The sequence below is a fragment of the Aspergillus karnatakaensis genome (genome assembly GCF_047715665.1).
Source record: "Aspergillus karnatakaensis strain CBS 102800 unplaced genomic scaffold BJY04scaffold_3, whole genome shotgun sequence".
Taxonomy (NCBI): Eukaryota; Fungi; Ascomycota; class Eurotiomycetes; order Eurotiales; family Aspergillaceae; genus Aspergillus; species Aspergillus karnatakaensis.
Window position 1 is genome coordinate 206,932 of NW_027395715.1, and position 16,697 is coordinate 223,628.

The 16,697-nt window shown below is 54.0% G+C and overlaps 10 protein-coding genes across 10 annotated transcripts; 6 read left to right on the plus strand and 4 right to left on the minus strand.

Moving 5' to 3' along the window:
* Positions 1-81: 81 nt before the first annotated feature.
* Positions 82-2,821, plus strand: BJY04DRAFT_228334 (DUF3405 domain-containing protein; the record flags this gene model as incomplete). The annotated part of the gene is made up of 2 exons (XM_073718818.1): positions 82-2,595; positions 2,802-2,821. Exons 1-2 carry the CDS (start codon positions 192-194, stop codon positions 2,819-2,821), a joined length of 2,424 nt encoding a protein of 807 aa, XP_073576287.1. The 5' UTR covers positions 82-191.
* A 336-nt stretch (positions 2,822-3,157) lies between these two features.
* On the minus strand, positions 3,158-4,315 carry BJY04DRAFT_213238 (uncharacterized protein; the record flags this gene model as incomplete). The annotated part of the gene is made up of 3 exons (XM_073714823.1): positions 3,158-3,231; positions 3,312-3,682; positions 3,735-4,315. 3 exons carry the CDS (start codon positions 4,313-4,315, stop codon positions 3,158-3,160), a joined length of 1,026 nt encoding a protein of 341 aa, XP_073576288.1.
* A 735-nt stretch (positions 4,316-5,050) lies between these two features.
* On the plus strand, positions 5,051-6,580 carry BJY04DRAFT_213239 (uncharacterized protein; the record flags this gene model as incomplete). The annotated part of the gene is made up of 4 exons (XM_073714824.1): positions 5,051-5,323; positions 5,368-5,571; positions 5,634-5,789; positions 5,852-6,580. The coding sequence occupies 4 exons, from the start codon at positions 5,051-5,053 to the stop codon at positions 6,578-6,580; spliced, it is 1,362 nt and encodes a 453-aa protein (XP_073576289.1).
* Positions 6,581-6,710: 130 nt separating this feature from the next.
* On the plus strand, positions 6,711-8,943 carry BJY04DRAFT_228338 (FAD-dependent oxidoreductase). The gene is made up of 3 exons (XM_073718819.1): positions 6,711-7,085; positions 7,177-7,514; positions 7,578-8,943. Exons 1-3 carry the CDS (start codon positions 6,906-6,908, stop codon positions 8,860-8,862), a joined length of 1,803 nt encoding a protein of 600 aa, XP_073576290.1. The 5' UTR covers positions 6,711-6,905; the 3' UTR covers positions 8,863-8,943.
* Positions 8,943-9,482, minus strand: BJY04DRAFT_73651 (uncharacterized protein). The gene has a single exon (XM_073720969.1). It carries the CDS (start codon positions 9,324-9,326, stop codon positions 9,024-9,026), a length of 303 nt encoding a protein of 100 aa, XP_073576291.1. The 5' UTR covers positions 9,327-9,482; the 3' UTR covers positions 8,943-9,023.
* Positions 9,483-9,504: 22 nt separating this feature from the next.
* BJY04DRAFT_177751 (cysteine and histidine-rich domain-containing protein) lies at positions 9,505-11,188 on the plus strand. The gene is made up of 3 exons (XM_073709637.1): positions 9,505-9,675; positions 9,805-10,330; positions 10,378-11,188. The coding sequence occupies exons 1-3, from the start codon at positions 9,570-9,572 to the stop codon at positions 10,688-10,690; spliced, it is 945 nt and encodes a 314-aa protein (XP_073576292.1). The 5' UTR covers positions 9,505-9,569; the 3' UTR covers positions 10,691-11,188.
* BJY04DRAFT_73716 (uncharacterized protein) lies at positions 10,736-11,712 on the minus strand. The gene has a single exon (XM_073720970.1). It carries the CDS (start codon positions 11,437-11,439, stop codon positions 10,780-10,782), a length of 660 nt encoding a protein of 219 aa, XP_073576293.1. The 5' UTR covers positions 11,440-11,712; the 3' UTR covers positions 10,736-10,779.
* Positions 11,713-12,046: 334 nt separating this feature from the next.
* Positions 12,047-13,546, plus strand: BJY04DRAFT_204741 (putative ethanolamine kinase; the record flags this gene model as incomplete). The annotated part of the gene is made up of 5 exons (XM_073713530.1): positions 12,047-12,220; positions 12,267-12,378; positions 12,455-12,915; positions 12,965-13,317; positions 13,378-13,546. The coding sequence occupies 5 exons, from the start codon at positions 12,047-12,049 to the stop codon at positions 13,544-13,546; spliced, it is 1,269 nt and encodes a 422-aa protein (XP_073576294.1).
* A 168-nt stretch (positions 13,547-13,714) lies between these two features.
* Positions 13,715-15,051, minus strand: BJY04DRAFT_228340 (sugar phosphate isomerase/epimerase family protein; the record flags this gene model as incomplete). Its single annotated transcript, XM_073718820.1, has 2 exons — positions 13,896-15,051; positions 13,715-13,747 (listed from the first exon to the last, which is right to left on the minus strand). The coding sequence occupies exons 1-2, from the start codon at positions 14,943-14,945 to the stop codon at positions 13,715-13,717; spliced, it is 1,083 nt and encodes a 360-aa protein (XP_073576295.1). The 5' UTR covers positions 14,946-15,051.
* A 505-nt stretch (positions 15,052-15,556) lies between these two features.
* On the plus strand, positions 15,557-16,696 carry BJY04DRAFT_213245 (Gfo/Idh/MocA family protein; the record flags this gene model as incomplete). Its single annotated transcript, XM_073714825.1, has 1 exon — positions 15,557-16,696. The coding sequence occupies one exon, from the start codon at positions 15,557-15,559 to the stop codon at positions 16,694-16,696; it is 1,140 nt and encodes a 379-aa protein (XP_073576296.1).
* Between the last annotated feature and the right edge of the window lies 1 nt (position 16,697).

Here is a 16,697-nt window from a genome sequence, read left to right on the forward strand (position 1 = left end):
TTTTTGTTGTCTCACTTGGTCTCCTCCGCATCGTGAACATTCCAAATTTATCTTCATAACGTTTCATCAGTCCCCGAGTTTCTACGACTTCGCAATTTTATGACGACACACAACTGTTGATGATTGCTACTTAGCCCGGGCACCTGATACCACATCTGTGTTGGGCCTCCGAGGTCTACAATCCTTACAACATGAGGTCCAAACGACCCGGTCGACCCGTCGGTCGCATTGACGCCATAGACGTCGAAAAACAATATGCCCGAAAAGAATACCATTACCGGAGCCTCAGCAGCAGCTCATTTGACACCGACAGTGGTGACGACTCGATAGCGTCCTCCTCCTCTGCAGCCTCCTATTACCCCATGTTGAACACAGCAGCCGCCGCCACAAGCCGCCGGCGACCGACAATTGGTTTCTATCGGGTGCCTCACAGGATCATGAGGTGGCTCTGCCTAGCACTCTTCTCCGCTCTCCTCCTCTTTATCCTTACCCTCTTCCGTTTCACCATCTCGTCACAGCCTACACCAGCACCCCTGGAGATACCGAAAGGACCATCAAGACCACCGACATGGGAGAGTTTCCCGTTTCTGAGGAGATACCATGGGGGAATACGGACACTGGTTGCGCGCAAGGACAATGTGGCGGAGTACCCGAACGATAGCCCGGAGGGGATGATGTCGGACAAGGATGTCAATGCAAGCACTATGAGCATCGAGGTCCGCGAAGAGCCCCTACCATTCACCAGTTCCGCATTCAATCCATACCCCAATTACACATCGCCTGAATACATCGCAACATACGGCGAGAAGCACGATTGCTTTCTGGATGCAGAGGGCACAGTGCGGATTCCTCTGGTTCATTCCTATCCTGGCGTGCCTCGTGGCTTTCCTGATGCCGTGATGGGATCCAATGAGATGCTTGAAATTCAAGATGACATATGTTTCGACCGCTTCGGACGTCTGGGACCGTACGGTCTAGGGTATAGCGCGAGAAAAGGTGGCATCGGTGCAGGATTAGAGGGCCACAGGGAAGGCTCAGAGGGTATCTGGGACGACTATCCGCCAGTGGACTTTCGCCGTGTTAATTGGGCTGCTGCCCAGAGTCGATGCATGGCTGCCAATAGCCACCGGTTCGCTGCTCTGCCGGAACTACAACCTGACCGATTCAATGCCATGCCGGTTGATGATGCTGAGGTGAAAGAACCAACAGAAATCCCGGAATTCGAGGAACGAACAGACAGCCCAGAGGACAGCCAAACCCGCTTACCTCGAACAGCGGTTGTGATTCGAACTTGGCACAACTACCGATATACCGAAGAGGATATTCTATACTTGCGTTCGATCATCGCCGAACTGTCATTGCTCTCCGGTGGAGAGTACACTATTCACTTTTTGGTCCACGTCAAGGATACGAATCTGCAGATATGGGCGGATGATAACACATACGACCGAGTGCTGAAGGACGCTCTTCCGGAAGAATTTCATGGCATGGGTACGCTGTGGTCGGAACAGCAAATGGCACTTGTGTACCCAGGAATGGAGGAGACATGGGCTCGTGGGTTGTCTGTCCATGGAGTGTACCGCAGCACCTTCATGCCAATGCAATACTTTGCATACCGACATCCTGAATACGACTACTACTGGAACTGGGAAATGGATGCGAGATACACCGGCCATTGGTACCACCTCTTCGACAAGGTCGTCAACTGGGCCCGACAGCAGCCACGACGAGGGCTGTGGGAGAGGAATTCTCGATTCTACATCCCGTCCGTCCACGGGTCCTGGGATGACTTCCGCCAGATGGTCCGTGTCCAGACCGAGATCGGCACCAATAGCCCTAACAACATGTGGAGCGCAGGCGCCAACCACGACTTCGCAAAAGGCGAGAAAGCCCCCCAACGACAAGGCGACAAGTTCGTCTGGGGCCCTATCCGCCCAGACGAGCAAGACATCCTCGAAGTAGACGAAGAGGGCATTCCCAACACCACCATAGAAAAAGACAAATACGACTGGGGTGTCAACGAAGAAGCTGACCTCATCGTGTTCAACCCTCTCTTCGACCCCGAAGGCACAACCTGGCTCCTCCGCGACGACGTCACAGGCTACAACCGCGAAACCGGCCTCCCACCCCGCCGCGCAGCAATCATCTCCGCGTCCCGCCTCTCCCGCAAACTCCTGCAAACCATGCACAAGGAAACAGTCTTCAAGCGCCACACCATGTTCTCCGAAATGTGGCCCGCAACCACCGCCCTGCACCACGGCTTCAAGGCCGTCTACGTCCCGCACTCCGTCTACATCGACCGCCACTGGCCAACCGAGTACCTCGAGAGCGTCTTCAACGCCGGCCGCAACGGCGCTTCGGGGGGCGCAAGGACCTCCATCTTCGGCGACCGCGAGCACAATTTCCGCGGCACAACCTGGTTCTACAGCGCGGGGTTCTCGCCGAATCTGTGGCGCCGCTGGCTCGGCTATAAGGTTGATAATGATGGTGGCGAGCAGGAAGAGCTTGCTGGTGAGGGAAGGATGTGTCTTCCGCCGATGCTGCTGCATCCCGTTAAGGAGGTGCAGATGATTCTTGATGATGGCGTTGAGGGGGGTGAGCAGGTTGTTGGCGATGAGGACGAAACTGAGGAGGAGGTAGAGGTAGACGTTGAGGTGGAGGGGGAGGTGACGAGTGCGATGAAAGAGCATGATGTCTAATTTTCTTTCTTGTTGTTCCTTATACCCTTGAGCATTCTTCCGGGTTGTTGTGTGTGTCTTCCTTAAGGGTAGATTTTGATGATCATGATGATGGATATACAGATACATTTTCTTGGATATGATATGATATGAATAAAGATACTTTTTGTACAGTTATGTATGTTGATATTTATGTTGACGGCAAAAGGGGTTTCATGACCTTTTCATGTGAGCTGGATAGAAGTCAACTATATTCTCTTAATGATTAACTTAGTTATAGTCTCTGGTGTTGTGGAACCGTAGTGGAGTGATGCCCGAGTTCCCTTCACGTGGATCCGTATATCAGGTGTCTCCTCCACAGTGCACACCCAATGCATCACTGCAGGTAAATATACAATTACATCAAGTAGATGGATACAGTCACTGCAAGTCCTGAAGACTGGATCTTCATGATCAGGAGTCCGAACTTGTCCGTACTCTCAGAGCCTGTATGTCTTCGAATACTTGGTCTCCCCCTTTAGCAGCTTGATGAATTCATCCGCGATGATTTCTTCTATAGTTCATCATCAGCACATTGCACGAATTCAAGCAATAGAGACAAGAAAAAGAAGGAAAAGAAAAAAAGATACATACCAACTCTCTCACTCGGATGCAACTCATCAAACCAGAAGTACCGAGATGCCGGCCCTCCCTTCTCGTTATATACACAGTCCGTCCTCTCGTTATCCCGGCAAAATAGTCGATAGTACTCCGTCAACTCCGCTGGAGACTCCAAATACACCTCCGGATCAGCAAAAATATCCAGCGAGAGCGCATGCACATCGAAGAAGGTGACCGTCGCGCCGGGCCAGCGCTTCGCAATGCCCCCATGGAAGGGAATACTCTGATGCAGCATTGTGTTGACGCTGGTGCTATACTCGGCCATCTTCCTCGCAAAGCGCGTCTGTTTATGTCCGCCAGAGACCTTATCCATCCAAGTGAGCGTGTCGCCGCACCACCAAGCTCTACAGGATTGTAGGCTGGCGCCTGTTCAAGAGGGACAGTAGAAAAAACAACGAAACGGCGGCCGCCGGTTCCATAGACGGTGTCAAAGAGTTTCCAGTTACACTCGACAAGCTCCGACAGAGTCGACCCGGGGACGTTCTCGCCGTACAAGAACCCACTGTTCGTGCCGTCCCGATCCACAGCGTGTAGACTGTATTTTCGGCTTTGCGGCCCTGAGGCCCATACAGCTCGCTCTCGAATTCCAGATCCGCGAGGTAAGTCGGCACTTGCGTGCCGAGGACAGTGCCGAACATACCGGCGTCTGGAATGGGGATTGGACGCTCGACGACGTCCGGCGAGCAGGTTGATCCTCCAATTGCGTAGTTGAGGGTGCGTGCGGAGGTCTTTTGCGCGACGAAGCGCGGCCAGACGAAGCCGCCGCTGGCGGTCTCGTTGCGCTCGGGTAGGATGGTGCCTGGTGGAGGGGGGGTGAAATTGTTGGAGAACAGGTAGTCGAGGCGGGACTCGTCGGTATAGCTGTCACCGAAGGAAACGAGGTTCTTGATCTCGGGGTAGTGTGGGTTGCATGTTCCGGCGGGAGTTGCTAGGGAGTAAGGGGCAAGGAAAGCGAGGAAGAAAGCTACGTGGGCCATTGTTGCGGTGGAGGAGCTCTTTGATTTGATGGATAGAGAGCAGGAGAATAGAAAGATAAGTTGAAGGCTGTTGGTGCTCCATTCATTAAGACAGTAAAGACAGTACTCCAAGGGAAAGCACGGTGGCATGGGAGCTCTTCCCCTTTCGAGGCGCAGTGATCAACACGGTATACTCCCCGAGCTGAGATTTCCCCATAGCCTCTTGGCCGGGCCTCAGCCGTACCTTGAATAGACGTTTTGAGGAGGCCGAGCACGAAGTATTTTGATCGATCTGTATACAGAACCGCAGGCACGAGCATAGGGCTGAGGGCACGCTAAACCCTATACAGAAGCAAGATGCGCAGGATCAACAGTGCCCGACTCACCTTATTTCCTTGGCTTCTTGCTAGCCCAGAGACTAGACCCTTGGCTCAGCTGAGGGGAACCCACTGCCGGAGTACAAATAAGACTCGTATTCCTGCAGTGTCGGACAGAAAAAGCAAGCTAAACCCCCAATGGAAGCAACTTGCGTACACTGCAGACATCTAATCAGCCACTCCCTTCATTTTGTGTGCAGCCACGAACTCAATCTCTCCTTACTGACGGTATGGTTGGTGTGCCTGGGAAGTCCAAGGGTTGCAATACCTGCCGCCGCAGGAAGAAGGGCGTGCGTTTACCCTATCATACTCCCTAACCCTACCCCGTATGCGACGCACAGGCCAGTACTGGGACCAAACGTGTTGACTAGGATTCGTAATGTGGTGCGACCTTGCGCGCCCCTTCTGCGGGCAATGCCGCAAGTCCAGCCTTGTCTGCGACGGCTATGACCGCTCCACGATCTGGGTGAATATGACGCGTGAGACGGGCCCGGATAAGCGGTACACGCTACCCCCGCAACCAAGCGAGATCACGTTAGCAGAGACGCTAGCCCGGACGGCATATCAGGAGCAGTACCTCGGGTTGTTCTGGAATGAGTACCTGCCAAACGGCCGTGCGCTGCCGGTTGACTCGCAGAAGTACACGGGTGGAGTCTGGATGAATGATCTGCATGTGTTTTTTAAGTTATTGGACAGTCTGCGGCGCCGCTGAAGAAGGTTCTGTTGGCGATTGCGCTGGCGAGTGTAGGCAAGAGAGACCGCCGAAACCGGTGGATGGTGGAGGGGAGTGTGAAGTTACATGGGGAAGCCATGGCCGCTGTGGCAGGGCAGCTGGGGGAGATGGATGTGTTGTCGAGTGATTTAAATCTGGCGAGTGTGCGGCTGCTCTGGCTTTACGAGGTATGTCACATGTTGTTCCAAGGTTCTGGCTTGGAGGAGGTGTAGGCTGAGCTGAGCTGTAGATCCTGCACGGTCATGACCTGCAGGACCACCAAGGGCAGGTGAGAAAATGGCACACCCACATCAAAGGCGGCATGCGCTTTCTCCTCTCTCGCGGGCCAGAGAACTATACCTCTGGATTCGCTCACCAGTTATTCGCAGACGATCGAAACACCCAGGTACGTTCATTATTAACACAGCAACCCCCCACCCCTGCTCCTTTAATCGAAATCCTATAAAGATCGCCTCCGCCCTGGTAAGCGGCACACACTCCATTCTTAACACCCCCGAATGGAAAACCATCCCCTGGAGCATCACGCCCAAAACCCCAAAAGATATCCTCGGCGACATCTTCGCCGAAATACCCACGCTCTTCGTCGAGCTCAACCTCCTGCGGTCCTGCTCACCAGACGAAGATTATAGACACCGCGAAACCCTCATCCGACACTGCTGGCGGTTGGAGAAACAATGGCTCAACTGGATCCTCGAGCACGCGCCCGCCTGTAATCCCATCATCCCAGATCCAGAGAGCGTGAGTCCCAGCCAGGTCTTCGAGCACTTCATCGCGGCGCACGCGATGATCGGGTACTGGACTATCGGGGTGCTGGTGTATGGAGTCTTCCAGGTTGTTTGCGGGTATGAGAATGAGCCCCGAGAGTTGGGTCTTGGGCTTGAGGAGGGCTTGTACGAGACTGATGCGCGGCGGTGCTGTGCGCGGATCATGGAGATTCTTCCGACATTCCTGCATCCGTACACGGGAGAGTATGGAATGCATGGGGCGATCTTTCCGGCAATTGTGGTGTTGGACTATCATGAGGAGTGGGATGGGGAGGGGTCGAAGGTGGAGAGGGAGATTGAGAAGTTGTTTGATAGCTGTAGTAAGGGGCGGCGGATTGGAGAGTTTGTTTATGGAATGAGGGTTCGACTTAGGGCGGGCGGGTTGAGGTTGTTCAAGCCGGTTTATGAGTGATGGTTGATCATCTGTCTGTTGTTGCACATGGAGATAGCTCGTCTGACCGTCTTTTCCTTCCGCACGCAATGCGTAACCGGTTTTCCTTCGAAGCTGCATGTCGACAAAGGATAAATCAGTGCGTTCATGTAGTCCGGCGATCCCAGCTGCAAATAAAAAATCCAGCTGAAGCGCTGAAGTATCGCCGAGCCCCCCCCTCCTTCCTTTCGCCCTTCCCCGCCTTTCGTCCTTCCTTCTCTGCCCAGATATAAGTATCGACAGATGGTTAGAGCAGACAACCATCTGCAACTGATCGTTGTCATTACTACTCAAGCTATCCATTCCAATGGCAGCTCTGCTTCTCACCCTAGCCGCCTGTCACCTCGTCTCTACGGCAGACTATGCGTCAATTCTCTCAGTTCCACAGACACACTGGGACAGATTCAACGAGACCGTCTCTGGCAGGCTTAGGCATGGCATACCCATGCTTGCGCCTTGCTATACCACCTACAATGGAGAAGAGCAGGTACGTATCATGGATGGCGCGTTGCATACAATTCCAGCACTATCCAACGTTCAATCCAAATTCGCTTGGCTAAGACAATTGGGCCATACAGACGGTGAATACAAAGGAGTGTGACGTTCTGCAACAGGGCCGAGGCGACCCGCTGTTTGTTTCGGATTATTTTGGCGGGTATACCACGTCGAACTGGGCGGGGTGTGCGGCGACGGGGGAGAATTGTGCGATGCGGTATACGGTTCCTGATTTGGTTACGCCTGTCACCAGAGAGTGCAGACAGGGTAGTGTGCCGTGGATGTATGTCGAAGCAAGGAGTGTGGAGGATGTGCAGAAGACGCTGCAATTCGCGAGGGAGCAGGGGTTGCGCCTTGTTGTGAAGAATACCGGGCATGATTATCTAGGGAGGAGTTCGGTTCCGGGGAGTTTGGGGCTGTGGTAAGTTTTACTACGATGTATCGGGACCGTTTTGTGGTAGGAGCATTGGTGCTAATTGTTCAGGGTGCATAATATTCAGCCTCCTATCGAGCTTACTAGAGCATTCGTCCCGGACGGGTGTTCGGGCGCGGTCGGTGATGTGATAACCTTCGGTGCTGGGCAGCAGTTCAAAGGGGTGTATGAGTTTGCTGATGCTCACGGTTATCGGGCTGTTGGAGGTACATCTAATGGTGTTGGCGTCGCGGGCGGCTGGCTGGCTGGAGGCGGGCATAGTATGCTCTCTAATGAACTCGGCCTAGGCGTGGACAATGTGCAGCAGATTAAGGCAGTTTTGCCGAACGGGACATATTTCACTGCCAATCGGTGCCAGAATCAAGACCTTTTCTTTGCGCTTCGAGGCGGAGGTGGTGGAACGTTTGCAGTTGTCACCGAGGTGGGATATTTGGTGCATCCCAAGAAGCCCATACAGTTTGCTCAAATTTCCATCAACAGTCGTGATGAGGGTATCGTTGCTGAGTTCTTCGCCATTGTAGTCGCGAACTCAGAGAGATGGGCAGCCGAAGGCTGGGGAGGGTACATCAACCCTGCTTGGGTCGGTGGGCTTTCAGCGGTCACGTTTGGAACGGCATTGCTGGATTTGGCTGAAGCTCAGAAATCGCTGCAGCCACTCATCGATTTTGCCAACAGACCAATCGAGACAGGGACCCTGGGCAATGCTAGTGTAATCACCGGCGATTATCATACAATCCTGCAAGGTGTCATTGCGGGTTCGTCGGGGGCGATTCTTCCCAGTTCAGGGTTTACTTTCACCTCTCGTCTCGTTCCCCGAGAGACCTTTATCGGGGACAACCAGCAGCAGCTCGCATTCACTCTGCATAGAATCCTAGACACAGCACAACAGCAAGATGCGACCGCATCGTCCAGTTTGATGATGTACGCCGTCACCCCCAGCTTGTACTCCCGTACACTACCGGAGAGCGACTTGCCAGGCGGCCCTGGTGCGCCCTCCGTAACTCCTGCTTGGTGCAACTCGCTATGGCATGTGCTCTATATACGGCAGTTCGAGGGCACAACCACCGATCCGGGAGTAGTTGAGAGAATTTGGCAGTCAACGCACGATATGCTAGATCCGCTCCGCAAGATCACACCCACTGGTGGCGCGTACCAGAACGAAGCAGATCCTTTCGAGCCAGACCACATTCGGTCGTTCTGGGGAGAGGAGAATTATGCCCGGCTGCTTCGTATCAAAAAGGAAGTAGACCCGACAAATCTGCTTACAGTTCATAAAGGTGTGGGATGGGAAAAGACGGATATACGATATAATTGCTATCCCGATATCAAGGTCTGAGCTCATTTTGATTTGTTGAAACAGTGACAGTGACCTGCCGCTGCCAAAGCTGAATCCGACGGACTCGAGGCTTTGGCGTTAAAAGACGGGCTTTGGAAGGTTCAAGTTGTTCAGGGGTATTGATCTTGGAATATCGGACGAAGATGTCCGAAGCCGAACGTTTATTGCTTTTCAGCGTCGTCAACCAGCGTTTCCACCTCCTGCTCTGTCCAGCGATGGAACAGCTTTTTCGGGTCGGAAAGAGCCCCGTTGCTGGCAGACTGTACATGTAGGACAGGAACGTCGAATTCATAAACATCTTTCCATTGCTTGTTTCCAGGAACCATAATATCAACTTCCGAGTAGTCGAATGGCCGGCGTTTGTGCAGTTTGGTGACAGTGTTCTTTGCGGTGTCACAGAGCCCGCAGCCAACACGGGTGAAGAGGGTGACCCGAGCGGCCAGGAGGCGTGCTGTTGGAAGCATTGGAGGTAATACGCGATGTTATGATTGATACAATGGAGATAGAGGAATGGCGTGGATGTTGATGGAGAGGTTCACCCGACTCGATGGAACCTTCGAGCTTCCCCAGACTAAACTGTTTTAGGCTGTGACGAGCATCAGCCCTTCTGAAAGACTCCCTCCCCCCCACCTTCTCTCCCACCTCCTCCTCGTCACTCGCCCAGTCGTTCCCTATCATACCAATCCATCTGCTCGATCCTCACCGCAATGGCCACCAAGTGCGTCCACAAAGGCTGCGGGAAGGTCTTCACCGACCCGGACGAGCCCTGCGTCTACCACCCCGGCCCACCAGTCTTTCACGAAGGACAAAAAGGTAAGTACCTAGCTGTTGTTCTAGCCTAGCCGTCCTGGTGCACGGGGTCCGTCACTCGCAAGTACCCTCAGAGTTAGTGTCGTGTCCGCTCTGTCGCAACGACCGCTAATCTTGCCCCTCGCGCACTAGGCTGGAACTGCTGCAAGCCCCGCGTGCTTACCTTTGAGGAGTTTATGGAGATTCCGCCCTGCACGACCGGGAAGCACTCTACTGTTGACGATACACCGAAGCCTGAGAAGAAGGCCGCCCCGGAAGTTTCTGCGCCCGCGCCTGCTCCTGTTGTCCCAGTGGAGAGCGCGAATCCCAGAGTCGCTACCCACTCGCCTGCTATCCCGCCGCCGTCGAATGCGCCTACGCCCGTGCCTGAAGAGCCTGAATCGGATGATCCTGACCTTGCGATCCCAGAGAATGCTACGTGTCGGCGGAAGGGGTGCAATGCGTCGTACAACCCGGATGTGTCGAGGGAGGAGGAGAAGTGTGTGTTCCACCCTGGAGTGCCTGTGTTCCATGAGGGGAGTAAGGGGTGGTCATGCTGTAAGCGGCGGGTGTTGGAATTTGATGCGTTCTTGAAAATTGAAGGGTGCACGGAGAAGAAGAAGCATTTGTTTGTCGGCAAGGGCAAGCCGGCTGGTGAGGAGAAGGTTGATACAGTCAGGTTTGTTGGCATTTCGCATTTCGGCTGGACTAAGCTAATAACTGCAGGAATGACTTTTACCAGACAGCGACGTCGGTGAACGTCTCGCTGTATCTGAAGAAGATTGACAAGGATAACGCCAAGGTCGACTTCACGACGGACACCATTGCGCTCGATCTCCCGACTACGGATAACAAGCGGTACAAAGATACCTACGAGCTGTTTGCGCCGATTGATCCGGAGAAGTCCAAGTTCCGTGTGTTGGGCACCAAGCTGGAGTTGACGCTCGTCAAGGGCGATGGGACGAGCTGGCCGGTGCTGAAGAAAGATGACCGGTGGACTGGAGAGAGGATCCAGATTGGCAGTGCCGGGCGGGCATAACTCGACTTCGATATCGAGATAGACATGAGAGACGTTTAATGTAGTTTGTTCACGTTCATCAGTGTTCGGCAGATAGACAATCGTATCGTTCAGGTAGAACCGATCAAATACGTAGTTATAGAACTTGCAGCCTCAGGCACAAGACATGAGAGCAAGAGCCTCGTCCACGTTGCATGCCACAGCATGACAGCAGGACATACAACTACAATCATCTGAGATCCCGTCAGACGACGAAGATCCAATTCTACAAATATGGAATTCGAATTCAGAATGTTCCGCCCCCTCCACAGCCAAAGCGCATGGGGAGTCAAAAAAGACAACCTAGCCCAGCCATAATATGAATGGGAAAAAGGGAGACGCAGAGTTTGCTCTACAGAGCCGGGAACGGAAGGAAACCCATTGACCAGAAGGTCAGAATAACCCTCAGCAAGCCGCCGTAGCGGAGCTCCGGTTTTAACGAATTTACATGGTATGTAAACCGCTACTGATGATAGATGAAGAAGAAAAAAAAAAGAGGGAAATGGTGGAGGGATGAGGAGGCTTTTTGTAGGTGAGGCCGTCGGAGCGACTAGCATGGTTTGGGTTAGTTTCGGATATTTTGATCGGTTTGACGGGTTGGAGTTTGGAAATGGCTGGAAAGGGAAGTAGGGTAGGGCTGGAAGGTCAGGTGATAGTGCGGTAACTGCTGGCAGAATAAGAGGAGAATCACATGTGAATTCTTTACCTGGTGGGTTAGCGCGAGAGGCCATTCCCTTCTGGGCTGACGTTCTCCTGGCATTGCAAGCCCCATGATGCAGCCATCACGCCCACAACCATACGGAGTAAGCGAGGGGCATCCGGAGATCTTGCCTGGACCTAGGTATCAGCGTTTAAAAGTACTATGAAGTAAGTTCTCACCCGCAGGTTGCTCGTGACTGCATCAATAAGGATGATTGCTAAAGTTCTCAACTACAAAGAGGGGGCAAGTGCTCCAATCACAGACAAGCAGGCACGAGACCAACTCACCGTTTAGTGTTAAGGCGAGGACTTGACGACATCCTCTCCTCTAAGAAAGTCTGGATCCCCCCTTTCAATCGTCCTATTTTCTTTTCCCCCTTTTCGACATTTCTTAGCAACAACCTTCTCCGTACAGCAAATTGTGTCAACAGTTTCAATCGCCGGCCGCTGTGCTTGTTGAGAATTTCTGGTGCCTATTTGCCTTCCTCGTACCTGACCCGTGCGCCAGCCTCTAACCGTGGGGTACCCTGGTACTGTCAGTGCCATTTGCCATTTGCCATTGCCTCAGTTGCCTCGCGTGCTAACTTTCTGATGTAGACTTGTCTTTCCCTCTACACCTCGCGATCGGTCGCTCTCAAAATGGGCTCGAACGGAACGGACATCGCGCATGCCCCTCGGTACATCGCAAAATCCTACAACCATGCCGACTCATCAGCCTCCGCCCTCCGACTCATTCTCACGCTGAACCCCCACTGGGAGGGCCCAGAAAACAGAATCGAGTTCGTTCGCTTTACAGACGGAATCACCAACACTGTGTGTACCCAACAGCACAGATATACTCCAAGACTAACAGAACCAGCTCTTCAAAGCCATAAACCGAAAGGAAGGCCTGACGGAGGAGGAAATAGACAAGGATGCAGTACTGATGCGAGCGTACGGTAACCACACAGAGATCCTCATAGACCGCGAAAGTATGCATGCCGAACCGGACACCCCCATCCATCCTGCCCAATGCGACATGTGCTAAGTAGAATGGTCCATCTACAGGAGAAACGAACTCGCACGCTCTTCTCGCTAGATATGGCCTAGCCCCTCCGCTCCTGGCGCGGTTTAAAAACGGCCTGCTCTACCGCTTCATTCGGGGCCGTCCGGCCACCGCTGAGGATTTGGTTACTGAGCCCGTCTGGCGCGGTGTTGCCAAGAGGCTTGGGCAGTGGCATGCTGTTCTCCCGATTAGTGCGGCGAGTGCAGTGACGCCCGCGCGAAAAGAGGCCTCCCTGTTAGACTCTGTAGAAGTGTCCGCGGACAGCCAGCCTGTTAAAACGGATGACTTGAAGGTCATTGAGTCCCGGCGACCAAAGCCGAATCTGTGGTCTGTTCTTCAGAAATGGATCCTCGCGCTGCCGACGAGTACAGACGCCCAGCGCCAGCGCCGACGGAGTCTACAGACCGAGCTCGAGCGTGTCGTGCGCGAGTTTGACAACGATACCGGACTAGGCGAAGACGGAGTGCGTCCTTTGTACTGATTTGGTGTACACACAAACTAACACTGTATAGCTCGTATTCGCCCACTGCGACCTCCTCTGCGGAAACGTGATCATCCTCCCCTCCTCACAACAAAACGGCGCCACAACCAGCAAACCTCAACCTAAAGAAGTCAACTTTATCGACTACGAATACGCCACCCCGTCACCCGCCGCTTTCGATATTGCAAACCACTTTGCCGAATGGGGTGGTTTCGACTGCGACTATAACATGATGCCGACACGGAGTGTGCGGCGGCAGTTCTTGACGGAGTATGTCGCGAGCTATGCGCAGCATCAGGGGATTTCCGAGACGGAACAACAAGGTATTGTTGAGAGGTTATTTGAGGATGTGGATCGGTTTAGGGGATTGCCGGGGTTGTATTGGTGGGTCATATCCCCTCTCTCCATATATCTATCTTATGCAGGACATGCTGACTGGTATAGGGGCATCTGGGCGCTCATCCAAGCGCAAATCTCGCAGATTGATTTCGATTACGCGTCATACGCCGAACTACGACTGGACGAGTACTACGCGTGGAGGGCAGAGACGGACGGGACGAGGGGCGAGAAGGAGTTATCGCTGAGGGAGAGGAGATGGGCCCAGGAGGTTTAGTGGTTTACTTTACGAGGTTATTGGGTTTCAACATTCTTTTGACTACGGTAGATTCGCAACGCGCCGCACTTTGCAACGGGGTCTTCAACAGCGTGCATTGCATTTATTCTTAATAATGGATTTCCTTTAAAAATGTGTTCGCTTAGTCTAGGTTAGGAAGGAATATATTCATACGCCCGAAATCATATATGTAGATGCTCCCTATACACATTACGCAGTATACAACCAATATCAAAAAACCCTAGTCCATGAACAGCAGATATCAAATCTACAACCGATGCATCACAACCCCCTCCCCACTCTCTACATAATTACTCACCCCCGGCCCCCTCTCCTCTTCCCTCCTCACAGGCGGAACAGCCACATCCAACCCTAACCTCTCCACCACCCTCCCCCAACTCCTCATCCCCCTCTCCGCATGCGCCCGCGGCACACCCACATCAGCATCATTACACGTCCTCGAAAACAATTCCAAACTAACCCACCCCTCAAACCCAATCTCCAAAAACGCCCGCGCACACTCCAGCACAGGGAGATACCCACCCCTCTCCTCCTCACAGGGAAACAACCTCGCGTTCCGCGACCAGTTCATCCGTGCCGGCTGGCCGGGGACGTAGAATTCGTGGTCTGCAGTCAGGGGAGAGGACAGGCGCTCGCCGTCGACGAGCTGGATGTAGAAGATCTTGCTCACGTCTAGGGTGCCATCTCGGGCCTTGTCGAGGAGGAGCTGCAAGGATTTCGAGGTTGCTTCCTCGGCGTCTCGTGTCTTCCCACTGACGGCCTCCGGGTCCGCGTAGATTCGCCCCGCGAGGTTAAACGAGTCGAGACACAGCCCGAAATTATCTCTGTTCACGAGCGAGACGACGTTCCACGCTGCCTCCCATGTATCGACGTGCGTCGACCAGCAGAGCGCCTCGTATACGAAGCGGATGTTCCTGTTCCTGCTCCGGCCGAGATCCGCGATTGTCTGCAGGTCGGAGACGATGACGTCTAGATTCCCCGTTGTGCGGGGTTCGTTTGTGTTAGGGTCATTTGCGAGGAAATTCGCGGGGATCTGGATCATGTCTGTGTCTAGGATGTCGACGAGGTCGAACCAGAGGGGTAGCTTTTCGGTTAGGAGGGTGTTGGTTTGGGTTCTGTCGAGGAGGCCCTCGTAGAAGGCGAAGGGTTGCAGGCAGATGATTGTGAGGTTGAGGTTCTTGCAGAGGGCGGAGATGTGCTTTGCGGCTGAATGGAGGGAGCCAGCGAATTGGGTGTTTGCGTGGTGGGTGAGGTCGTCGATGAAGAGCTCAATGCCTTCGAAGCCTTGGGTGGCTGCGTCGCGGAGTTTGCTGTCGAGGGGGTGGAGGCCGGGGCGGCCGAGGGACATGGTGGGGATGCCGATTTTGAGGTTTGTCATTTTGAGTAGATTGTGTAGAGATTTTTAGAGGGATAAGGATGGATGTTGGGTGGTGCTTTGGGAGCTCTGGGTGAGGGGGGGTTATGTACTCTCTCGACTACCCTGATGTTTGCTTTGGCTGTGGCTTGACGGGAGCAGCTGAAGAGACGAAGATCGTATATGTCAGATTTTAGAGCGCCTAGAACTGCAGGGGGGTTTGACAGGATTTATTTGGAGGAAATGACCAGTTCAAGGGCATTTCGCTTGAAGACGGCGATATCATGATCACCTCAGTATACCGGGTAAATGATCTTGGGGGACTGCCGGGAGAGCGTTTTGCCCGCAACCCTACGGCCTCCAGGGCAGCGGGCTCCTCCACATCCCCATCCATCCTTCAGATTTCATGCACAGGGCAGGGCACTGGGGAAATGATCCCCACGGGCTCTGGGTCCACCGAGGCCCCTGCCCTGCACTGTGATCTCGCTTCGAATCCGACAGACCCGGGCTCCATCTGTCAAATCACTTTCCAACCCGTCATATACAGAACCCCCGCACATGTCCTCAACCCCTGTACCTGGCTGTACCTGTCTGCACCTCAATCACACCTATTAGACTAACAACCAAAAGACAAAATGAGCTCCCTACCAATCCACATCATCATCATCGGCGCCGGCCTCATTGGCCCCCGCCACGCCCAATCCGTCCTCACCAACCCAGCAACCACCCTACTCGCCTTCATCGACCCCTCCCCCTCCGCCGCGCCCCAAGCATCCCAATTCAACGTCCCCCTCTACCCCTCCCTACAGTCCCTCCTCGCCGACTCAAAAGCCAACAGAATCCCATACCCGGACGCCGCCATAGTCTGCACCCCAAACCACACCCACGTCGCCATCGCCAACCAGCTCCTAGAAAACTCCATCCACATCCTCCTCGAGAAACCCGTATCGGACTCTCTCGAGAGCGCAGCCAACCTCCTCAAATCCCTCAATTCCCCCTCAACCAGATCCAAAAACCTGAAAATCCTCGTCGGCCACCACCGCCGCTTCAACCCCTACGCACTCACCACGAAATCCCTCCTAAGCCAAAACAAACTAGGCACTGTCATCGCCGTTTCCGGCCTCTGGACAACCCAGAAACCAGACTCCTACTTCGCGCCCCCGATAGGCTCCTGGCGAGCCGAGAAATCCTCCGGCGGCGTGCTGGGCATCAACCTAATCCACGACGTCGACCTCCTCATGTTCTTCCTCGGTCCGATAACGCGAGTCTACGCCGAAGGCACGGCCCCACAGCGCGTGGAGCAGAATCCGCGCCATACAGCGGAGGAAGGCGCCGCGATAACGTTCCGCTTCGCGAGCGGCGTTGTCGGAACATTTCTGATCTCTGATGTTGTTCCGTCGCCGTTGAATTTCGAGACGGGGACGCGGGAGAATCCGCGCTTGCCCGGTGTTAATCCTGAGGAGTCGGCGAGTGATTGCTACCGGATCTTTGGGACGGGGGGGAGTCTGAGCGTGCCGGATTTGACGAGGTGGAGTTATGAGGGGAAGGAAGTTATGGGGTGGGAGGGGGAGATTGGGGTTGAGAAGGTCCCTGTGCTGGGGGCTGGGGTGAAGCCGTTTGATGCGCAGTTGGAGCATTTTGTGAGGGTTGTTAGGGGGGAGGAGGAGGTGGAGTGTAGTGTTGGGGATGGGGTTAGGGCGTTGAGGGTTGTGAGGGGGGTGAGGGAGAGCTTGGAGAGTGGGAGGGCGGTTGAGATTGAGGTTGGTGATGCGTAAG